The 23,272-nt window shown below is 46.4% G+C and overlaps 1 protein-coding gene across 2 annotated transcripts in view; it reads left to right on the forward strand.

The window, feature by feature from the left end:
• KSR2 (kinase suppressor of ras 2) overlaps positions 1-23,272 on the forward strand; it is a gene marked incomplete at its 3' end in the record, with an annotated part of 182,392 nt that overhangs the window by 76,280 nt on the left and 82,840 nt on the right. For both annotated transcript variants that reach the window (XM_083417455.1, XM_083417454.1), the window contains 2 exons: positions 6,138-6,319; positions 23,072-23,141. In XM_083417455.1, the coding sequence (XP_083273581.1) occupies positions 6,138-6,319; positions 23,072-23,141 (252 nt within the window). The remainder of the gene's footprint in view (positions 1-6,137; positions 6,320-23,071; positions 23,142-23,272) is intronic.

The raw sequence follows: 23,272 nt of genomic DNA on the forward strand, positions 1-23,272 counted from the left end.
TGTGGGATGTGTGAGACTGATGGCATCGTTGGTGCTAATGACCCAAAACTGAGTGATAAATGGGAAGATTTTGGGAGAAGAATATGAGCTTCTGCAGAGTCATGTTCGTAGAAGAAATGCTGCAGAAAGGCATTGGGTTGAAACTGGAGACTCAAGAAGGAGGGGTTGGCCTGCCCAGTAGGGAATGAGAAGTGTGTGTGCTTTTTGTGGTGGCTTTCAATGACTACTAGTCACACTGCCTATATCCCCCCCCCCCAATATGCCTTTGACTTCCAGGGACTGGGAATTGCAGGTGGGGAGTGGGGTTTGTTATGAAGACCCCTGAATGTAGCAGTGCTCTGGAGATCAACTGCAGGGGCACCAGAGCCCACCTGTATAGCAGACCTCCAACAATATACCGTATTTTTTGCTCTATAAGACTCACTTTTCCCCTCCTAAAAAGTAAGGGGAAATGTGTTTGCGTCTTATGAAGCCAATGCAGGCTGCACAGCTATCCCAGAAGCCAGAACAGCAAGAGGGATTGCTGCTTTCACTGTGCAGCAATCCCTTTTGCTGTTCTGGCTTCTGAGATTCAGAATATTTTTTTTCTTGTTTTCCTCCTCCAAAAACTAGGTGCGTCTTGTGGTCTGGTGCGTCTTATAGAGCGAAAAATACAGTAATTATGTTGTCTGATTTTTTCTCCTTTTTATGTTGTTGTTGTTACTCCAGTTGTTAGGTTTTCTTTGCTGCAATTTGTGCTTGTTTGTCGCATCAAGCTCAATTTTATTATAACGACATAAGGATGTAAAATGCTCAAAGAGATCATTGAAACAATGCTGAGAAGTACTGGGTGAAAGATGCTCAATAAAACTGGCAGCTGGATTCTGAACTAGTCCAAATTCCCGAACACCCTTCATAGCCTGGTCTGCATCGATACCCCAACCTGCTTTTGGAATAATCTCACCTGGGTGTTACAGAAGCATGGAGAAAATGGCAGAATCTGGTTCTCTTGGGGAAGGCTGCGGCAGCGTGACAGGTTTCAAGGGGTCCTAAGCAACGTGCCAGCCATGACCCCTCAATCTGGATGCAACCCACATGTAGAGTTGGGGGCTGAAGGGGCACCAGGTGAGGAGCCAGGTCAGGTCGAGGGCTCAGAGCTGACAGATGGACATTAGGAGACCCCTGGACCTGAGGCTAATAGGCAGGAGAACCCAGAATTACTCCGCAGACCACAAGGCCCTGTAAGGCCACAATCAGGACCCCTTACAGGCACCTTTTCCTGATGCACTAGATGCCTCCACTGCCCCTCACTAGACCAGGGACACCTAGCATGTGGGAGCCTATGGAATGGAGAAAGAGATCCCATCTTCAGGCCAGAGGCCCTGAAGTTCTCCACGAGCGGATGGAGCCTGGAGGAGATAGCTTGGAGGCAGGAGCTTGAAAGATCTCATTCTGTGCTCCACCTCTCTTGGGGAGTCTTGAGTCATTTACTTGGAGCCATCCATGGCATTGTTTCGGACCAAAATATGGCAGCACTCTTGCTCTCTCTCCTTCTGTGGTTTCCAGCAACTGGGATCCAGAAGCATACTGCCTTCAACCATAAAGGTAGAACATTGCCATCAGGACTAGTAGCCATTGATAGGTTTCTCCTCCATGAATTTGTCCAATCATCTTTTAAATCCATCCAATTTGGTGGCCAACTTTGGTCTCCCATGAGAGTGAGTTCCATAGTTTAACTATGTTCTGCATGGAAGTCCTTTCTTTTATCTTTCCTGGTTCTTCCAACAACATTCAGCTCCATGGCATGCCCACCAGTTTGAGGGTTATCAGAGAGGGAGAAACATGTTTCTGTGTCTGCTTACTCGATCCCATGCATCATTTTTTCCACCTATATCATGCTGCCTCTTACTCTCTTTAAACTAATAACCCTGAGCCTGCTGGATCAGGCCAATGGCCCATCTAGTCCAGCATCCTGTTCTCACACTGGCTGACCATATTCCCCAACGGGAACCTGGAAGCAGGACCCAAGTACTAGAGAGAAAGAGATCCCCCCAATCCACTTTCTCCAGGCCAGGCATAATGTTCTAATTTTATAGCATGCAGCTTCTTCCTCAACTTTTCTCGCAACTAAAAAGCCCCAGATGCTGTAGCCTTTTCTCATAGGAGAGCGGCTCCATCCCCATCAATCATTTCAGTTGCCCTTCTTCTGAACCTTACCCAGGAGGTCCCAGAAAGGTGGTGGCTGGGCCTTGGCCATAGCGTGGCTATTGTTAGGACAGCGTGAATGATCCTGTTCCAGCTGGCAGGGGTCATAGGAGGAGTAATGCCGGCCACCGAGCCTGGAGGTTGCGCAACCTCCCTTTGATTCAATTGTCCTTTGGGCTAATGAAAGCAATTGGCTGCAGTGGGTCCCCTATCCAGCACAAGATGTGGAAATGAGCGTCACATTTTCCTGTGCGAGGAAACAATTAGCACATTAGGGAGAGGTTGTATAATTGTTTTTCTTTCTCTTCCCCCCTCACCTCCCTCTTTTGCAAGCTACTTTGGCCAGCTCTGGAGGTTCTGCAATGCAGTCATTTCCTACGGAGGGCTTCTCCAGATGCCCAGGGATCTGATGGGCATGTGCTGCCAACAGGCACACAGGAAGGATGTCTGCTGTTGGCTGGGAGGGCAAGCACCTGGCACCATCACCTTCCCTTTGCGTGACCTTTTAGGGCCCCTTTCTCTTCTCCGCGCTTACAAAACAAAATGAGTTGGGATCCTAAATCTGGAACCTGATTATAGATTTATTTCTAATGCAGCTTTTCATCCACGCGCAGAACAATCAACATTCGCATAGCGCCGTTGGTGCACCACATGACAATGGGGCAGTTCGTTGTGGCAAAGCCAACAAGAGATCCTGGTGCACTTTAATCATCACCAGCAGTTTCATGCTGAAGTCTCCCTTGGAAACTTTTTGTTGGTCAAGACACTGAGGTCCAGCTCCAAGGGCCTCTTGGTGGCTCCCTCACCTTGAGAAGTGCAGTTACAGGAAACCAGGCAGAGGGCCTACTTGGTAGTGGCACCCGCCCTGTAGAACGCCCTCCCACCAGATGTCAAGGGGATAAACAATTATCTGACTTTTAGAAGACATTTGAAGGCAGCCCTGTTCAGAGAAGTTTTTAAGGTTTAATGTTTTATTATGTTTTTATATATGCTGGAAGCTGCACAGTGTGACTGGGGCAACCCAATCAAGATGGGTGGGGTACAAATAATAATATATAACAACAATAATAATTTATTATTTATATCCCGCCCACCTGGCTGGGTTTCCCCAGCCACTCTGGGCAGCTCCCAACAGAATAATAATAATAATAATAATAATAATAATAATAATAAACATCAATCATTAAAAACTTCCCTAAACAGGGCTGCCTTCAGATGTCTTCAAAAAGGCAAATAGTTTTTTATTTCCTTTACATCTGATGGGAGGGTGTTCCACAGAGTGGGCACCACTACCAAGAAGGCCCTCTGCCTGGTTCCCTATAGCTTCACTTCTCACAGTGAGAGAACTGCCAGAAGGCCCTCAGAGCTGGACCTCAGTGTCTGGGCTGAACGATGGGGGTGGAGACGCTCCTTCAGATATACTGGGCCGAGGCTGTTTAGTGCTTTAAAGGTCAGCACCAACACTTTGAATTTTGCTCAGAAATGTACCGGGAGCCAATGTAGATCTTTCAGGACCAGTGTTATGTGGTCTCGGCGGCCACCCCCAGTCACCAATCTAGCTGCTGCATTCTGGATTAGTTGTAGTTGATAATGATACTGATAATATCAACAACAACGATAATCTGGAATGCAACTGGTATTCAGTATGACCTGGTATGAGGCGTTTTCTGCAGTTTCTATGAGTCCACCAACCCTTGTGAATCATTCACGCTTGCTACAGCTCCCCCCATGATGATGGGTACCTACTGTAGAATCTCCAGCTTCTGATTACATAATGTTTTTTTGTTGGGGAAGGATGGGGGGGGGCAAGAGGGTGTCTGCTAACCATCCTTCACTTTTAGAGATCCTATTTCAGTGAAGCATTTAATACTGTGCTCCATCAAAGCCGGCTTACAGGAGTGTGCTCCCCGATCTAGGAAGTTAACAAGGTTTTTGCTTCGAGCTCAGCGTCGCTGCTTGGCTGAACTTGCACGGTTCGAAGGAGGGGGGCCGGGAGAGCTCTCCACAAAGAGGGAAATTGCCTAGGAGACAGAGATGGATTGAGGCGGCTATTCCTAAAACACCTGTCACTTGGGTGTAGGGGGCAGGAGGCGGCGCAAGATGTATCATCCCAGTCTTGACATAAATCAGGGTGTTTGCAGCCTAGGCAAGATAAATTGGGAAGAGTTAATGGAGAAATAGCTGAGCAGAAATGGCCCCGGTTGACTTTGTCGGGGCTGAGTTCCAACGGCCCGTTTCCTTTCCCGCCACAAGAGGGCGGAATGATCCGTCCTGGTTCCTAGTGAAGAGGCCCCCTATTCCTGCATAGGCTGCACAGGCTGAGATGGGGAAATAATTCTGCTCCCAGAAATTCTCCCTTGCCAACCCTGAGAGAGTGAATGTCTCTTAGCAGTGGTGTAGTGTGGGTTGTCAGCACCCGGGGCAAGGCAAGTAATTTGTGCCCCCCCCGCTGCACTGTCCCTCCCCCAGATAGTCCCTCGCTCTCTCTCCGCACCGCACCGCACCGCACGCAGTGGGCGGCGACCCGGCGGCTCGGATCGGATTCGCACAGCCAGCACTGCAGTGAGAGAGAGTGAGTGAGCCAGGTAGGGGCAGAGAGCTGCGAGTGCGAGTGCGCCCCCCCCCCCAGATGTTGCGCCCGGTGCGGCCGGCACCCCCTGCACCCCCCACGCTATGCCACTGTCTCTTAGACAAGTGGGACCTGCTGCACAATATAACAGCATTGAGTGCTGAGTTTTAAATTAGCAATAATCATGCCTCAGATTAACCGCGTTGGCTTTTGTTTCAGCCAGGCTCTCTCCCAGCACACTCCGTTCCATCCAACCTCACTCCCTTTTTTTAAAAAACCATTTATTTATGTTCCACCTTTATCTCCCAAGGATACCCCAAGGATATCAAGGTGGTGTACTTGGTTCTCCTCCTCCTCATTTCAGGTTGACTAGGCTAAGAGACAGTGACTGGTCCAAGGTCATCCGGTGAGCTTCATGGCTGAGTGGGGTTTTCAAACTCTGCTCTCCCAGCTTCTGTGAATCTGGGACTGTCCCTGGAAAATAGGGACACTTGGAGGGTCTGAGATCTGCACCATTCTATCCCATTAAAAGCTCGAGCAAACAACTAGAACATCTTCTGTCTGGCACCTCCAAGAGAGATCCCTAGAAGCTTTGGATGGCTGACCACTGTCAGAGGCAGGATGCTAAGCTAGGTGGGTCCTTGGACTGCTCTGTTGGAGCTTCTTGTCTGTTTCTTCTGACCTGGCCTCTCCCTTACGTGCATGTTGTTGTTGTTTTCCAATCCGTGAAAACCACCATGCTTTTCCATCTATAAGACGCCCCCATGTATAAGACTCCCCCTATTCTGGGGGACTCACATTTAAGAAAATGGGGGGGGGGGGAGATGGCACAGAGTTGTTGACCTTTAGTTGTTGAGCTGTCCCATTGCCAGCAGAAGCTGCCAATCACCCGCCCAACTGCCGGAGCATCAGCCAATCAACACCACCCATTGATGCAGCAACCAATAACATGCACAATAGCCGCTGACAACAACCAATCTAACGTCCACCCTACGCACTGTCCATGTATAAGATGACCCCCACTTTTTAGCATGATTTTTAATGAAACAAACATAGTCTTATATAGTGGTACCTTGGTTCACAACCATAATCTGTTCCGGAGATCCGTTTGTAAACCAAAACAGATTGTAACCCAAGGTGCGCTTTCGCCAATGGGGCCTCCAACAAAAATTTGTTCGTTATAAAATAAAAATAAGGTTGGAATCCAAAAAAAGGTTGCAAACCGGGACATGCACTTCTGGGTTTGACATGTTTGTAATCCAAAATGTATGCAAACCAAGACATATGCAAACCAAGGTACCACTGTACACAGAAAAGTACGGTATGAATTATCTTCCTTCTGCTGTGATTCTTCCTCATGCCTTACCTTCTCCTTTTCCCTCAGAGTGAAGAAAAAGAACAAGCCTTTGAACCTCAAGATCCACAACAGCGTCGGGAGCTGTGAGAACATCCCTGCCCAGCGCTCCCCGCTTCTCTCAGAACGCTCCCTACGGTCTTTCTTCGTCGGACACCCGCCTTTCCTCCCTTCCACCCCTCCTGTCCACACGGATGGCACCTTCTCCACTAGTAAGTCAGCCCTGATGTGGGGCTACAGTGGGAGAGGAGGAAGGGGGGGGCGGGTTGGTAATCATGCCAGAGCACTGAGCATGCATTGCAGGGGGTGGGGCCCAAATAACCCTCTGGGGTCCTTACCGATCCTACAATTCCATGAGGAATTCCATGAGGGTGCCTGGGGGCTGGCGAGAGTCTTTCCACACAGGCCTGGCTTCCAGAACTGGCCTTCGCTACACAAAGTGGAATAAAAGCCACGTTTCTAGATAAGAAAGCCGAATGCAAATTTTTGCAATGGTTTGTGTGTTGGTTTAGAGAGCGCCCCAAAAGATCGCTGATCAGTCCCGCTAATTCCAGTCCCCAGGCGATAAAGTGCCATTCATTACGTAGCCAATAAATTTACTTATTTATTTATTTCATAACATTTCATGCACGGTGAGACCGTAACCAAAAACCCACGAAAGGAAACCTCCAAGCTACAGTGGTACCTCTGGTTGCAAACAGGATCCGTTCCGTACCTCTGTGTGCTCTGGATCTCGTCACGGTGTCCCATTGCACCAGAAGTAGTTTAGTCATACTGGCCACATGATCCAGAAAGCTGTCTGTGGACAAACGCTGGGTCGCTCGGCCTAAGTGAGATTAGTGCCGCAACCCATAGTCACCTTTGACTGGACTTAACCATCCAGGGGTCCTTGACCTTTACCTTCTAAGGGTGGATCTATGCACAGGAAAATAACCACTATAAATACGTCAGAAATTAGATCATTGTAACAAAAGAATAGGGACGCGGGTGGCGCTGTGGGTTAAAGCCTCAGCGCCTAGGACTTGCCGATTGCATGGTCAGCGGTTCGAATCCCCGCGGCGGGATGCGCTCCCGTCGTTCGGTCCCAGCGCCTGCCAACCTAGCAGTTCGAAAGCACCTCCGGGTGCAAGTAGATAAATAGGGACCGCTTACCAGCGGGAAGGTAAATGGCGTTCCGTGTCACGCTGGCCACGTGACCCGGAAGTGTCTGCGGACAGCGCTGGCTCCCGGCCTATAGAGTGAGATGAGCGCACAACCCTAGAGTCTGGCAAGACTGGCCTGAACGGGCAGGGGTACCTTTACCTTTAACAAAAGGAAAAAAACCTATGGAAAACCACGTAGAAAAATTTTCTGCTCTCTGGCTCCACCTGGTGTTGCATATTCATAACACATTCAAATCGGTGTTCCTGTACTAATGTACCTGAGTCCCCGTGGTTTACCTCAATAAAGATTTCTTCCTCAAGGAAGAACCTCTGCTGTTGTGGAGTAGACAGGGAGACACCAGCAGGCTTGGGAAGAACACTGCAGTTTGCAAAAGCACAACATGTTTTTTTAAACACACATATCCTGGGGAACAATTACCCCCAAACAGTCTGTTGCCTGGCTGTCGGAGGAGACAAGTTGGAAAACTAGGTGCATGGGAATAATACAATGGAGTGTTCTGGGAAAGGGCAAAGATGGCCGGCTGGAACAGCAAACAAGAGCACTTGGTGCTGCAACACTCTGTTGTTGGATCCACTTCTTTATTTAAAATACAAATGATCCTGCCGCATCAGGCCAGTGGTCCATCTACTCCAGCTTCCTGTTCTCACAGTGGCCAACCAGATGCCTGTTGGAAACCTCCAAGCAGGACCTGAGGACAAGAGCCCTCTCCCCTCCTGCGGTTCCAAACAACTGGTATTCAGAAGCATTACTGCCTCTGGTGGTTCATGTAGAACATAACCATTGTGGTGAGTAGTGGGAAGCCTACTCCTCCATGAATTGGTCTAACACAGGGGTAGGCAACCCCTTTTTAAAAAAAAATAATATTTTTTATTAATTTTAACATATAAACTATAAAATGTACCACAAAGCTTATCACTTATACAATCTTTTTGGACTTCCATCAGCACCTCTGATGATCCACCGTTTTCACCACTTCTTATGCATTTCTTAACTTTATATTGCCTTTACATCTCTTAACAAATCATCCTCCCCCTTATCCATTTTTACAATACTTCTAATAATACTCCTCACAAAACTTCTTGCAACCCTACAAACATCGTCTGTTCTTCACAATTATTTTTCAAATAGTCCGTAAATTTACTCAGGGGTAGGCAACCTAAGGCCTAGGGGCTGGATGCGGCCCAATCGCCTTCTAAATCCGGCCCGCGGACGGTCCGGATTTAGAGCCAGTGTGGTGTAGTGTTTAGGAACGGTGGACTTGTCATCTGGTGAACCGGGTTCGCTTCCTGCTCCTCCACCTGCAGCTGCTGGGTGACCTTGGGCCAGTCACACTTCTCTGAAGTCTCTCAGCCTTACTCACCTCACAGAGTGTTTGTTGTGGGGGAGGAAGGGAAAGGAGAATGTTAGCCGCTTTGAGACTCCTTCGGGTAGTGATAAAGTGGGATATCAAATCCAAACTCCTCCTCCTTCTCCTCCTTCTCCTCCTCCTCCTCCTCTTCTTCTTCTTCTTCTTCTTCTTCTTCTTCTTCCGGGAATCAGCGTGTTTTTACATGAGTAGAATGTGCCCTTTTACTTAAAATGCATCTCTGGGTTATTTGTGGGGCATAGGAATTCATTCATATTTTTTTCCAAAATATAGTCTGGCCCCCCACATAGTCTGAGGGATGGTGGACCGGCCCACGGCTGAAAAAGGTTGCTGACCCCTGGTCTAACCCTCTCTTAAAGCCATCTAAGTTAGTGATCACCACTGCCTCCTGTAGGAGCAAGTTCCATCGTTTAACTATGTGCTTTCTTTTATCTGCCCAAAATCTCTCGACTACATCTGTATAGCAGACCTCCAACAATATAATTCTGTCGTCCTTTTTTTTTGTACTTCTTTTTAAATTACTTTTGTTAGGTTTTCTCAGCTGAGATTTATATCTTTATTTGTTAGCTGTCTTGAGTCTTATCTTATTGTAACAAGGGAGGATATAAATGCTCAGAGAAAGGAAACAAAACAATTCCAAGTAGCAGTGGGTGAAAGATGACTGAACCGGTAGGTCCCTATTCATAAAACTGGCAACCGTATTCTGGACTAGTCTAAACCCCCAAACACTCTTCCTAGCCGGCTCTACATGGATAATACATTAAAAAAATATTAATCTACTGTAACTTGGACATTACAAAAGCATGGAGAACAGTGGCAAGATCATGCATAAGAACCCACTTTGTCCATCACCACCATCACTTTTAATTTGTATACCGTCTTTCTATCTTACAATACCCAAGGCGGTTTACAAGCTGAAGAAACAAAGAACGTACACCTTATAACAATCTAATGCAATATAAAAATGTGATAATAAAACGTAACTTTGAAATACGCAAGCTACATCAAATAAAGTAACATTCAACATTCATTAGACTATTTAATATTAAATATCAGCATATAAAAATTAAACAGAAATCCACTCTTAACAATTACCATACAATAAATAATTTCAAAACTACAGTGGTACCTCTGGTTGCAAATGGGGATCCATTCCGGAGCCCCGTTCGCAACATGAGCAGAATGCAACCCACATCTGTGCGGGTCATGATACGCCACTTCTGCGCATGCGCATGGCATCATTTTGAGCATCTGCGCATGTGTGAGTGGCGAAACCTGGAAGTAACCCTTTCTAGTACCTCCGGGTCACCGCGGGACGCAACCTGAAAAGACGTAACCTGAACCAAATGTAACAAGAGGTATGACTGTATAATCAATAAAACAATGGCAAGGCACAGTGCATAAAATAATACAATACAAATTGAGAAGCAGAGACTGGAGGGTGGCCTTGCCTGATGAAGTCTCTCCCCTCAACCCTCAGCATCTTCATGTCACTGTGGCCAACAGCAAACAGGAGCACTTGCTGCTGCAACATTCTGTTGCTGAATCCACTTCTTTATTTAAAATATAAATGACCCTGCTGCATCAGGCCAGTGGCCCATCTAGTCCAGCATCCTATTCATGCAGTGGCCAACCAGATGTCTGTTGGAAACCTTCAATCAGGACTGAGCACAAGAGCCCTCTCCCCTCCTGTGGTTTCCAGCAGCTGGCATTCAGAAGCATTGCTGCCTCTGACCACGGAGGCAGAGCATAGCCATTGTGGCTAGTGGTCATTTCTTTCATTTGTCAGTGAGAGAAGGGAGGGGGAGAAACCCCATCCATGCAGCAAATGTCGTCAAAACAGGAGAAGACGTCCGGATGGAAGGGGTCAGGCCATCAGTGTCGCTGCCTGCCATCGGTGTTGCTGAGGTTTCCCTTCTGGCAGTTTTTGCTGACGTCGCCGGTGACATGGCATGCCCCAGATCGCCAAGCCAAGCTCCTGCTTATCTCCCGGGGGGCGGGGGTGGGGACATGATTTCCTTCGCAAGTTAAATAGTAGCTCCAAAGGCATTTCTGTGGGCTGTGTGTGTGCCTTCTGGCTCTTGACATCAGTTGGCTGTTGAGATCTTTCCAGAAGCAGCCAGGCCTTTCTTAACATCATACAGTGGTACCTCGCGTTACATACGCTTCAGGTTACAGATTCCGCTAACCCAGAAATAGTACCTTGGGTTAAGAACTTTGCTTCAGGATGAGAACAGAAATCGTGCTCCGGCGGCACGGCAGCAGCAGGAGACCCCATTAGCTAAAGTGGTGCTTCAGGTTAAGAACAGTTTCAGGTTAAGAACGGACCTCCGGAACAAATTAAGTACTTAACCTGAGGTACCACTGTGTATATATGTGTGTGTTTTGTGTGTGTGTGTGTGTGTGTGTGTGTGTATATATATATGTTTTTAACATATCATTTTCAACAATTATTAAACATACTTTTATATCTTATCCAATTTTTTTTGACTTCCATCAATCACATCTGAAAATCTTATCCACTTAATTTACATTTCTTACTTTCACTATTACATTTAAGTATCATAACTACTATCTCTCTTTGCAATATTTCATATATTCCTCCTTACAAAACTTCTTGTAGTCCGACTAGCGTAATTTGTTGATTACAGCTGCTCTTCAAATAATTCGTATATTACTTCCAATCTTCTGTGAATCTCTGGTCCCGCAGGTTTCGAATCCTTCCTGTCATTTTGTCCAGTTCTGCATAGTCCTTTAATTTTGTCTGCTATTCTTCTTTCGTCGATATTTCTTCTTGCTTCCATTTCTGGGCCAACAATACTTTCTTAGCATCTTCTTATCTCCCATGCCATATTTTGCCTGGATGAGGAAAGGAGTTGAGTGTTGTGTCTTAGTGCGGGGGGGGGGGGGGTGTCTGCCTTGCATGCAGATGCTCCCAGCTTCAATCTTTGGCATCTCCAACCAGGACTGGGGATGCCCCCCCCCGTCCATCTAAAACCCTGGAGTGCACAGACTACTGATGGACCAATGGTCTGACTCTGTATAAAGCAGCTTCCTTCGCCCATGTTTAAATCAGTGCTTTCCCCCAGTACCATGAGGATTAGAATCTTGCTGTTTTTTTTAAGGGAACCTCCACAGCTTAATGGTAGAGCATTGGCTTTGCCTGCAGAAGGTCCCAGGTTCAATCCCCAACATCTCCAACTAGGACTGAGCGTGTCCTCTGCTTGAAAACCTGGAAAGCCACCACCAGTCAGTAGGGACAGTGCTGAGGTAGGATTGACAGATGGGTCTGATTCTGTTTCAGGCAGCTTTCTATGTTCCTACATTGGATTGAGCTGCAGTTTCCCCAGCTCTTTCCCTGCAGTGCCCAAGATTATTGAATTCACTGTTTAAGGCCAGCAGAAAACAGGTTCCCGTGCCAGCAGAATCACTGGCTACCTGAAACATGGCCTTCTCAGTGGTGGCCCCAAGCTTTCCAAGTAAGTCTCGTTCTGCCTAGGAATGGACGAATGTGTCAATTTTAGTTTCTCTTGATTTCTCATTTTTCCAATCTTTAGTTCCACACACCAGGGTTTTTTTTAAAGTCCACATGAAGTTTTGTGCAATTTTTTGTGGGTGTTTCATCTAATAGACATCATTTTGTATGCATTTTTGCCCGATGCCTGCATTTCCCAGCCTGTTTCCCCTATAATAGAATGTACCTTCATACACCGTTTCTTTTTTTTTGCTGGTAGAAGAAAATCCCCCTCTGTTTGTTTGTTCTTTTGGACAGAGTGCTACATCTCACAGTTTGGAGAAGTGCAAATATCGAAGAAGAACTGTATTTTGGTCCCTGTGTGTTGTTTTCGGGAAGTATGAATTAGTCAACAAACTCTCTCTCCCCCCCCCAGCTCTGCCCCCTCTTTGACAGTGGGCAAAGGTGGTGCTCATTTTCTGACAGCCCTGGCAGTTTCCCTCCTGGTGCTGCATCTAATTAGCTGTTTCCTGCTGTGTCGTGCTATTTGTTCAGTTCTGTATAGTTATAAAAACAATCACTGGTTTTGATTGTTACATACTTTTGCGTTATGCAATGAGGCACTCCAAAGTGTCTAGCTTTCCAGCAGTGACCACACCTTGGAAATGATATCAAAGTTGCTGCTGGTCAGCTTGCGGTGATGCAGAGACAGGCTTTTCTTCTGGTGGGACAGGTATTGTGAAATACGAGAGGTCCTGTCTGTACTGGCAACCTTGACTCTTGAAGATGCACCTGTTCATGCAGGGATTCTCTTGACCTGAGTTGTATGTTCCCATCAATGTATTTTTATGGGAGTGGCTTATACCTTCTGGGATGGAGAACCTGCTCCAGGTAGGACAGCAGCTTCCTTTGCCGCTCACCTAGGCTTCCTTCAAGGCACCCCAGCTGACTTATCTCCAGTTCCCGAATCAGGGGTGGACTTTGGTAATCTTCGGTCATATGACTATCTGAGCGAGCCCAAAATTTGGTGCCCCCAAATGGATCTTCTCAATCTTCAATCTTCTCAGTTTTGTGCTAATAATAATAATAATAAGAAGAAGAAGAAGAAGAAGAAGAAGTATCATTTTCATTTTCATTTTACACTTCTGGAATTGCTGGAATCCCTTGGACTTCCCCCCCACCCTCCCCTGATTTCCAAATTCCCCCTTATTTCTTTGCATCTAATTACATTTTTCTAATTTATTTCCTCACATCCCCTACCCTTTTAAACTAATATTACATCATACGTGCTGCAATAATCCTGCTAACACTTTTAAGTATACACAGTGGTCTTTAAGATATTTTATAAACCTTTTCCACTCTTGAATGAATTTCTTGTCATCTTGGTGTCTGATCCTCACGGTCATCTTTGCCATTTCGGCATAGTCCATCATCTTGGTTATCCATTGCCCTTTGGTTGGGACTTTTTCTTCCCTCCACTTCTGAGCAAATAACATTCTTGCGGCTGTTGTCGCATACATAAATAGTCTTTTAAATTATTTTGGTATTTCATCTCCTATCAATCCTAGTAAAAAGGATGAAGGGGGCGCAAAATTTTATCAGTTTTCACCCCCTTCATCCAGTGCCCTGTGGGGCAGGGATCGAACTGCCTGCACCACTGGTGCTGCCAAAATGGAGCTCCAGCTTCTGGAGCACTCAAGAGATGGTCATCCATCCTTTGATACCATTGGAAGTTTAGCAGAATGCTTCTGACCCTCAGGCAGGCAATTCTGCACCTCTGGATTGGGGGCATCTGTGTCCTAGGATCAGCTGTGCAGCTTTTCAGCTTCATCTCCTTGCAGAACTCAGCAGGGAGGAGGGAGATGTGGACAAGCCAGCACTATCTGGCTCTGCCTGTCATTGGCTCTGGCTCCACAACCTGTTGGGTTCAAGAGAACATCAGAAGAGCCTGCTGGATGGGACCCATCTAGTCCAGCACCCTGTTCTCACAGAGGCCAACAACATGTCCCATGGGGAGACCTGCAAGTGAGACCTGATCACAAGAGCCCCCTCCTGATAGGTGCGTCAGGAGTGAGCCAGCAATAAATCACACGGAGTAAGTGAAGTTAACTCTTTATTGGAAGAAACAAGATCTGGCAAGGAGTGCCAGGCCTAATGCACAGCAACTCTTTGGTAGGTTGTGTCCCTATGAGCATAGCTGTCAACTTTTCCCGTTTTTCAAGGGAAAGTCCCTTATTCCGAATACGATTCCTCACAGGAAAAGGGGAAGGTTGACAGCTATGCCTATGAGGCAGTTGCAGGGACTGAAGGTCCATGCCTTCCCACAGCAGCCTAAGTCTCCTCCTCTCCTGGGTCTTTCCCAGGCAGCCTGAGACTATGCTGGTGTGCCCACCTTTGCTTCTCCTGCTTCATACCTCTCCTGTCTGGGAGACCAGGGGTGCCAGTGTGTAGCGGGGAGCTTGTAACAGCAGGAGGGCGAAACACCCTGGCTTCTTCTGTATCATTTTACTGTTGTTAGCCACTCTGAGCCCGGCTTCAGCTGGGGAGAGTGGGATATAAATAAAATGTTACTATTCTTCTTCTTCTTCTTCACCAGTCTGACTTATCTCTGCCTCTTGGCTTCCCTCTTCCCCTGCTTCCGCTTCCGCTTCTGGGCTGCTCTCTGCCCCAGCCTCTCCCTTCTCACTAAACCCTGTTGCCTCTTCAGCTTCTGACACCACCTCCTCCCAGTCTTCTTCCTCCGACCACTCACCAGTGGAGGCACATTCTGACCGCTGCCCAGCCGATTTAATTCTTCTCATCTTTCCTAGGTCTCTCCCCTCTGCCACCCGCTCTCCAAAAATCCTCAGTGACATCCCCCCAACCTGCCCGATTTCCTCCATTAGTACTCTCTACCGAATTGCGACTTTCCTATTATTAAATTGTCAGTTTGCTTTAAAGGGCTTGACTCGGAGATAATGTAGAAGTGTGTATTTTGCCGGGCGACTTCACCTCTTTTGACCCCCTTTGGTTGCCACCCGCAAGGAGACGCAACAAGGTGTTTAGGACAAGCTGTTTGGCTGCATTCGGGAACGGCAGATCAGCAGGTTAAGAGCTGGGTGTGTTTGAAACATCGGAGTGCTTAATGGCTAAAAGCACTTTCTTCTCGTGGAAGCCTCACTTTTCTTCTTAGATTCCCAACGGGATGGGGCGATGTTGGGTTCCTCCCTGCTTTCAGTCCCTTGTCTGAGTGGCTTCCCATTTTACTGGAAGTGTGAGGTTCAGCATTCCTGACAAGATAGTCATTAGCTGCTGCAATTTCATAGAATCATAGAATCCTAGAGCTGGAAGGCACCCCAAGGCTCATCTAGTCCAACCCTCTGCAATGCAGGAATCTCAGCTAAAGCATCCATGGCAGATGGCCATCCAACCTCTGCTTAAAAATCTCCAAGTAAGGAGAGCCCACCACCTCTTGTGGGAGTCTGTTCCTCTGCTGAACAGCTCTTACTGTCAGAAAGCTTTTACAAATGTTTAGTCGGAATCTCCTTTCTTGCAATTCGAAGCCATTGGTTCGAGTCCTACTGTCCAGAGCAGAAGAAAACAAGCATGCTTCCTCCTCCATGTGACAGTCCTTAAAATATTTGAAGATGGCTCTCATAATGCAGGATTATGCAGAAATACCTATTAAAATACAGGCAGTAAAAACAGCACAGCACTGTTTAAAAGCCATTTCCTTAAAAGCAGTCAGCTCCCCAAAGCCTGGTGGAAGAAGAAAGTCTTCACCATGGTGGATAGCTCAGTCAGTAGAGCATGAGACTTTTAATCTCAGGGTCATGGGTTAGAGTCCCATGTTGGGCAAAAGATTCCTGCAATGCATGGGGTTGGGCTAGATGACCCTAGGGTCTCGTCCTACTCTATTAGCCTATGATTCTATGTGCATATTCATCAGGGAAGCTGACAACATCTGCGGAAGGGCCATAGCTCAGTGGCAGAGCATCTGCTTTGCATTCAGAAGACCTTGGGATCAATCCCCAGCATCTTCAAGGATGGCTGGGGAAGACTCCATGCTGGAAACCCTGGAGAGCTGCTGCAAGCCAGTGTCGGCAATATGAGCAGGATGGAGCAGTGGTCTAACTTAGTAGACTGCGGCTTTCTGTGTTTCTTTGTATTTAGGGAGGGGCTGCAGCTCAGGAATACTGAGCATGCCAAAAGCTCCAGCTTCAATCCCCTATGGCATCTTCCAGGTAGGGCTACACAGAACCTTCCCTGGAACCCTGGAGAGCTGCTTCCAGTCAGTGTAGACAATACTGAGCTAGGTGGAGGAATGGCTCGGCATAAGGCATCGGTCAGCTTCTCCTGGATGGCGTCTCGGCACAGTTGAGACCAAAGGAGGAAAGCTCAGTGCTCCACGGCGCAGTGGATGCGTCGTCGCAGCCGGGCTGTTTATTTGAGCGGCTCGGGTCACCTGCTTGGCCCCTCTCGCTTTCCAGGCGGGCGAGTGCAGTCCAGGTCTTGGGCCTTGTTGTCACACCTGCCTGTCAATGGGAGACAGCCGTGGCCTGCGGGGGCCCTTCTGCCGTGTCTTCTGTCAGCGCGGGAGCGGGAGAGGCGTGACCTTCCCTTTGTCACCCTCTCCGTTATGCCAGGCTGCTAATTTCCCCCCGCCGTGGCTTCTGTCAAGGCGAGACGGTTGATGCCAAGAGAGGACTATCACTCGCAGCCCTCCCTCAACTTCGCCTTGGCCTGGTGAGTCCTTCGGCCTCGCTGCCAGGATTCTTAAACTTCTGATGCTATCGAAGCACAGGGTTTGCAGTTTCCAAAGCGGGAGGTGATGAATCGACCTCCCACCACCCCGAGAAGCCACAGGGACATCTGTGACTTCTGGGAGAGCTCCTTCTGAATCCCAGGTTCATTTCTAAAGCCTGCTTTAAATTGAATGGAAGATGCTCTCTGCACATGCACAAGAGCAAGTCCACCCCTTTCTGGATGCAAATTTGAGGAGCGATTCAGCTAAATCCTTGCATGAGCAGAATCATTCCTGCTTCTGTAGCAGGACTCATCCTCCCTCTCTTCCCCTCTCCATGGGCCTTGTGCTGTCCCCAAATCTTCTGGTTGTTTTTATTTTGAGGGGAAACCAATTTTGGGGATTGAAATCCAAGGCAGATCATCAACATCATCATCATCAACAACAACCTTAAGTCTTCTCATGCTCGTTTGGCATTGCCAAGCCCCCAAAGTTCATTTGTGTCCCAGAGCCAAGCTAGCTTTGGTGACATCTGATATTGGAATCCTCTCTGCAACTTCATTGCTTAGAGCTTGGTTTTCCAACCTTGGGTCTCCAGCTGTTTTTGGACTACAATTCCCATCATCCCTGACCACTGGTCCTGCTAGCTAGGGATGATGGGAGTTGTACTACAAAAACAGCTGGAGACCCAAGGTTTGAAAACCCTGGCTTAGAGGTTCAAGGAGTGTGTAAAATGGCTTCCATGTTCTTTTAGAGGAAATCGCTGCCAGTCCATCTTTTGAGGATTAAAAACAAAATGAGCTTAAAAACAGCTCTCCCCCCAAAACCCATCAAGGCTCTTCCAGTTCAACATTTCTGTCCTCTCCCTCCCTTGATGCTCCACTGAACACACTGTGCATGTGTCTGTGTGCGGGGTATTGTTAATATCTCAGATCTTCCATCCATCATCCCTGTAATGAAAATAATTACCTGCGAATCACGGAGGGTCTCGCTGCTTTGTTCAGAGGTTATGATTCCTGATACACTTTAATAATAATTTTTTGACAATGAGCATGTTACGGAAAGTAATTAAATCCCCTCAGCCACTTCCCCACCCTGCCCCCATCTCTTTTAAAACAGCGTGATTTAATTGAGGCCAGCTGAAAGTTAGCAGAAATAAATTGTGGGCGATAAAGCAAAGGTTTTAATTTAACTTCAGGTAAGTAACTTTAATTGTCCGCTTGTTTGCTTCACAAAGGATGGCGGGGGCAGAGGAGGGGGGGCACATTTGTATAATGTGATTTAGTGATGAGCAAACAGCATTTCAGAATATAAAAGGTCCTTTTGTACTTCTACGGACCAGATCCTTGCATGGTGTAAACTAGCTTTCTTTTGGGACTGTCAGCAGGTAATCTTTATTTAACGCCTAGCTCCCAAGGTATTAATTCCCCAACAGAGAAAGGAGCAAATCATGTTGACACCATCTTCAAATGGGGGGAGCAGATACTGGATGAGCAGAACCACAAAACAGCTGATATGTATCTTGTCCAGGACATCACAGACAGGCCTGAGGACCAGGCTGTCTTGAGGACTTTGTTATTTGCTGTTTGGATCAGAACATAGTTGTTCTTTTTCACTTCTCTGATTTTTCCCCCATGTAGTTGCTAACTCAAGAAAAAAAATATCAAAATAAAAGGTAACATGTTCATTCATTGCTCCACCCACTTTTGCCTTTGACCCCCACCTATCATTGGGTAATACCTGAAGGAAACTGATTGGCTGCTGTTGGATATGTGTTTGGTGACTAATATTATAATCAGTGCTTTTTTCTGGGGGGGAGGCAGGGGTACTCATACCCCTAAACATTTTGTGAATCTAACTTTGGCCTCATTGAGGGGCAGTATTTCAATATGAGTAGGAAAATGAGAGTACCCCTAAACATTTTGATTAAGAAAAAAGCATTGTTATTATATTTATTATTACTTATTATTATAATATGCTACCTGTTCTATAGACCGAGGCTCAAGGTGCCTTACACAAATCAAAAGAACACAGATCAACTACAAAGATCTCAAAACACATGAAAGAGGTTTATTAAAAAGTAAAGGTAAAGGTAAAGGGACCCCTGACCATTAGGTCCAGTCGTGGCCAACTCTAGGGTTGCGGCACTCATCTCGCTTTATTGGCCGAGGGAGCCGGGGTACAGCTTCTGGGTCATGTGGCCAGCATGACTAAGCCACTTCTGGCGAACCAGAGCAGCACACGGAAACGCTGTTTACCTTCCCGCCGGAGCGGTACCTATTTATATATTTGCACTTTGACGTGCTTTCGAACTGCTAGGTTGGCAGGAGCAGGGACTGAGCAATGGGAGCTCACCCCATCGCGGGGATTCGAACCACAGACCTTCTGTTCGGCAAGTCCTAGGCTCTGTGGTTTAACCCACAGCGCCACCCGCGTCCTTTATTAAAAAGTAGTTAAGCTGTAATCAAATTAAAACAATATAAAAAAAATGTATTAAAACACAAACAATAAAGGCAGCAAAGTACTATTAAAAGCTCTTTCCTTAAAAAGGTAAGTTCCAAAAAAACACCAAAAACCAAAACCCTGTCAGTTTGTCATGGAAAACTGGTGTCCCGGCTGGTTAGGAGCCGACCAGCAGTAACTCCCACGGCTTCAGTGTAGCTATCTCCTTAGACCTTCTGATCGCCAAGCCCTAGGCTCAGTGGTTTAGACCACAGTGCCACCTGCGTCCCTTGAAAACTGAGGTATCACATTATTATTATTATTATTATTATTATTATTATTATTACCAGCATCCATGACGGATAGCCAGCCAACTTCTGCTTAAAAGTATCCAATGTAGGAGAGCCCAGCACCATTAAAGTATCAGCGTGCTTTAAATGTATAGTCTGAATGTGGCAGTTCTCGGGTCTTTGCATAGCGGTCGCCTCCCCTCCCTGCATTTTGTTGAGATGCACATTGATGCGGTGGAGTTATTCCTGAGCAGCAGAGGGAGCGCTGCTCTCCTCACAGGAAGCCACATGCAAATGTAACCTTCTGAAATGGCACATAATTAAGAACGCCTCAACCTGCAATATTAAAATGGGATATGAAAGCAAACAGAGGCGTTCATATCCTATGTTAAAAAAACACCCCGGGAGCGTGTTTGCTGAAGGATTGACAGGTATGCATAGGAAACCCAGGGGTCACTGCTGGAGTCTGCCTGGCCGTTTCAGCTGGTCAGATGTCCGTGGGCCCAGCTTGCATCCCTAATGGATGGCATTTGGGTCTCCGAGAATCATATTTGATTTTCACTTCGGTACCCAAGAGCCTCTGCTGTTAAAATAAAGCCAATGCTTGTAACTGTGCCCAAATGCTCTTTCTATAAATCGTTCTCTCTAGGGTAAACAATGCATTTATTTTCATTATTATTATTACAAGTGGAAACCTATAGTATACCCTCCAACATTTCTCTGATGAAAATAGGGGCGTCCTATTCAATAATAATAATAATAATAATAATAATAATAATAATAATACCCCACCCATCTGACTGGGTTGTACCAGCCACTCTGGGCGGCTTCCAACATATATAAAAACATAATTAAACATTTTAAAATTTCCCTATACAGGGCTGCCTTCAGATGTCTTCTAAAGGTTGTATAGTTACTTATCTCCTTGGCTGTTTGCATAACTCCATACCCTCCAACAGTTCTCTGATGAAAACAGGGACATCCTAAGGATGTTCAAATCAGAAACTGGGAACAGCTTCTGTAAATCCGGGACTGTCCCTGGAAAATAGGGACACTTGGAGGGTCTGCTACAGAATTTCATATTATTTCAACTGGGTCAGAAGCAGAGAGGACAGGAAGAAATCAGAAGCGTCTGGGAATCAAATGGTTTTGTTGTGATGAAAATAAAAATAATTGAATCAAGCCCTGTAGTTTTCACACTCTGAAAAACCAGCAACGGGGGTTAAATTGTGGTGGAACTGCCAGGACACTTTGGGGTGTCCTGGTTTTTACTTTTTGAAATATGGCAACCCTAGAATCTTATGAAGAGTCCTTTTTACTCATATTTTTATTGTTTTATTCTCTTTGTAAACTGCTTTGAGCTTTTCTTTTTTTAAAAACACACAGAATCAAGTGGTGTATAAATGCTTTGAAATAAATAACAAACTAATTAGCATGTAGGTTTTCTCGCCTCCGTGCACTTTCCCTGAATTAATTAATTAATATCATTCCTGTATTAAAACTGTTTGCTGGAAAGCATTCCCTGAGTGGTGTACGAGTCCCATTAAATATATAAAACATGGTTCAAAGAAACAACCGAATTGAAAAACAATGTATATTCAAGGCATATATACAACCATCTCTAAAGCTAAAGATCGAATTAATAAAGCATTTAAAGGAAAAGTAACCGAATCATCTGTTCTGGGTAGGTGTGCTGAAACAGAAAATTTTCCACCAGGCATCCAAACCAGTATTGCGAAGGCACCTGTCTAATGCCAATAGGCAATAAGTAATTACTTTGGGCAGTATCTAGTTTTCTCTGTCCATTAGCGCAATTGGGACTCAGGGTTTAATGTTGCGCAACAGAGCAATCCCAACACAGCAACTCATCACGTAACAGATTGTTCCATCTATTGGGCAGCAGAATTAGCAGCAATCTGCTTATGCATTCTCTTGCACAGCCACGTTCCTTTGGTGCAAAACGTTTCACCAGGGAGGGGAAGAAGTGTCTCACCAAGTCTTCTTGGTAAAGGCTATAGCCCAGTGGTAGAGCAGCTGCCTTCCTTGCATGCCTGAAACCCTCACGTAAGAGGAAGTGTCAGCAAACCTAAGGGAGGTTTGGAGAAATAACTAAAAAGCTGTACCCGCTCCAGGCCAGCCCATGGACAATGCCGGGTTTACGTGTAAGCTAAGCAAGCTATAGCTTAGGGCTCCACTCACTTGGGGTCCCCCCCCAAAATTTAAAGGAAAACTGGATATACATTTCCAAAATATAAGATAAAAACCAAATAAAACAAAACCTACATACAGCAACAGTGTTTTGTGTTGTGTAGGCTCCTATGATGTAAGTAATGGGCCCCGCCTGCTAGCCTGCTCCCTAAAATATCACTGGTTTGCTCATTTGTATAACAATTACTTTGATAAAATACCTACTTTGTTATGTGCAAATTGCTTCAGATACCTATTAGGTCCATAAATTATCAAATAGCATAAAGGTAAAGGTAAAGGGACCCCTGACCATTAGGTCCAGTTGTGGCCAACTCTGGGGTTGCGGCGCTCATCTCGCTTTATTGGCCGAGGGAGCCGGTGTACAGCTGGTCATGTGACCAGCATGACTAAGCCGTTTCTGGCGAACCAGAGCAGTGCACGGAAATGCCGTTTATCTTCCCGCCGGAGTGGTACCTATTTATCTACATGCACTTTGAGGTGCTTTTGAACTGCTAGGTTGGCAGGAGCAGGGACCAAGCAACGGGAGCTCACCCCGTCGTGGGGATTCGAACCGCTGACCTTCTGATCAGCAAGTCCTAGGCTCTGTGGTTTAACCCACAGCGCCACCCCATATAGCATATATCCAACACAAAATTTGTTGTTGACAAAGGACAGCTGGACATATAAAGGGCCCCATTACCTTCCCTAGCTTAGGGCCTCATCAGACCTAAATCCAACCCTGCCCATGGATGAGGCAAAGTGAGGCGACTGCCTCAGGAAGCAGGATCCAGAGGGGAGCAGCACCAGCCTCCAAGGAATGCATCGCTCACTACTTCTGCTGCAGGATGGTTAACAGCTGCAGCGCACTCCTTGGAGGCTGGATCTGTCCCCTCAATGCCGCCTCTTCAATGGTGTCTTGATGAATAGGAAGTGCTGCTTGTCTCCTCGCACCCCTTGTTCTTCATTCACTCCGTCTTCCCTGGCAGGGAGGAGGTTCGCCTCAGGTGCCAAAATGTATTGGGATGGCTTTGCAAACAGCATACTTAGTGGCCATGGAATCCTGGAGTGCGGAATGAGAGAGTGGGGATGAAGAGAGATGGAATGGAGTACCCAGAAAAGGGCATTCCTGGCTATACTCCACACAGTACGACAACAACACAGTATCCCACATGTCATGCCAAGATGCTGAGATTTGTTTAGAAGGCTATTTTTGTTTTTGTTTTTCATAATTCATAATGGCATCCCTGATATGTAATAAGCCAGATTATTGTGACAGAAATAATTTTAAATCTGACCGCCTGGGATCAACTCTTTCCCCCTCTAATTTCTATCTTTCAGATACACTCTCAGTACCTCGCTGGTCCCCGCAAATTCCTCGACGGGATCTTGGAAACTCAATCAAACACAGGTATGAGGTGATTGAAAAAACTCAGATATGTCTTTTTCTTTCTTTCTTTTTTTAAAATGTTATGATTGAGAAACAGTTTACCTCAGGAGGGTTATGGTTTCAGGTAAGGGAGAATTATTGCCTACTCTGTT

Source organism: Podarcis tiliguerta (genome assembly GCF_965153285.1).
Source record: "Podarcis tiliguerta genome assembly, chromosome: 16".
NCBI classification, from domain to species: Eukaryota; Metazoa; Chordata; class Lepidosauria; order Squamata; family Lacertidae; genus Podarcis; species Podarcis tiliguerta.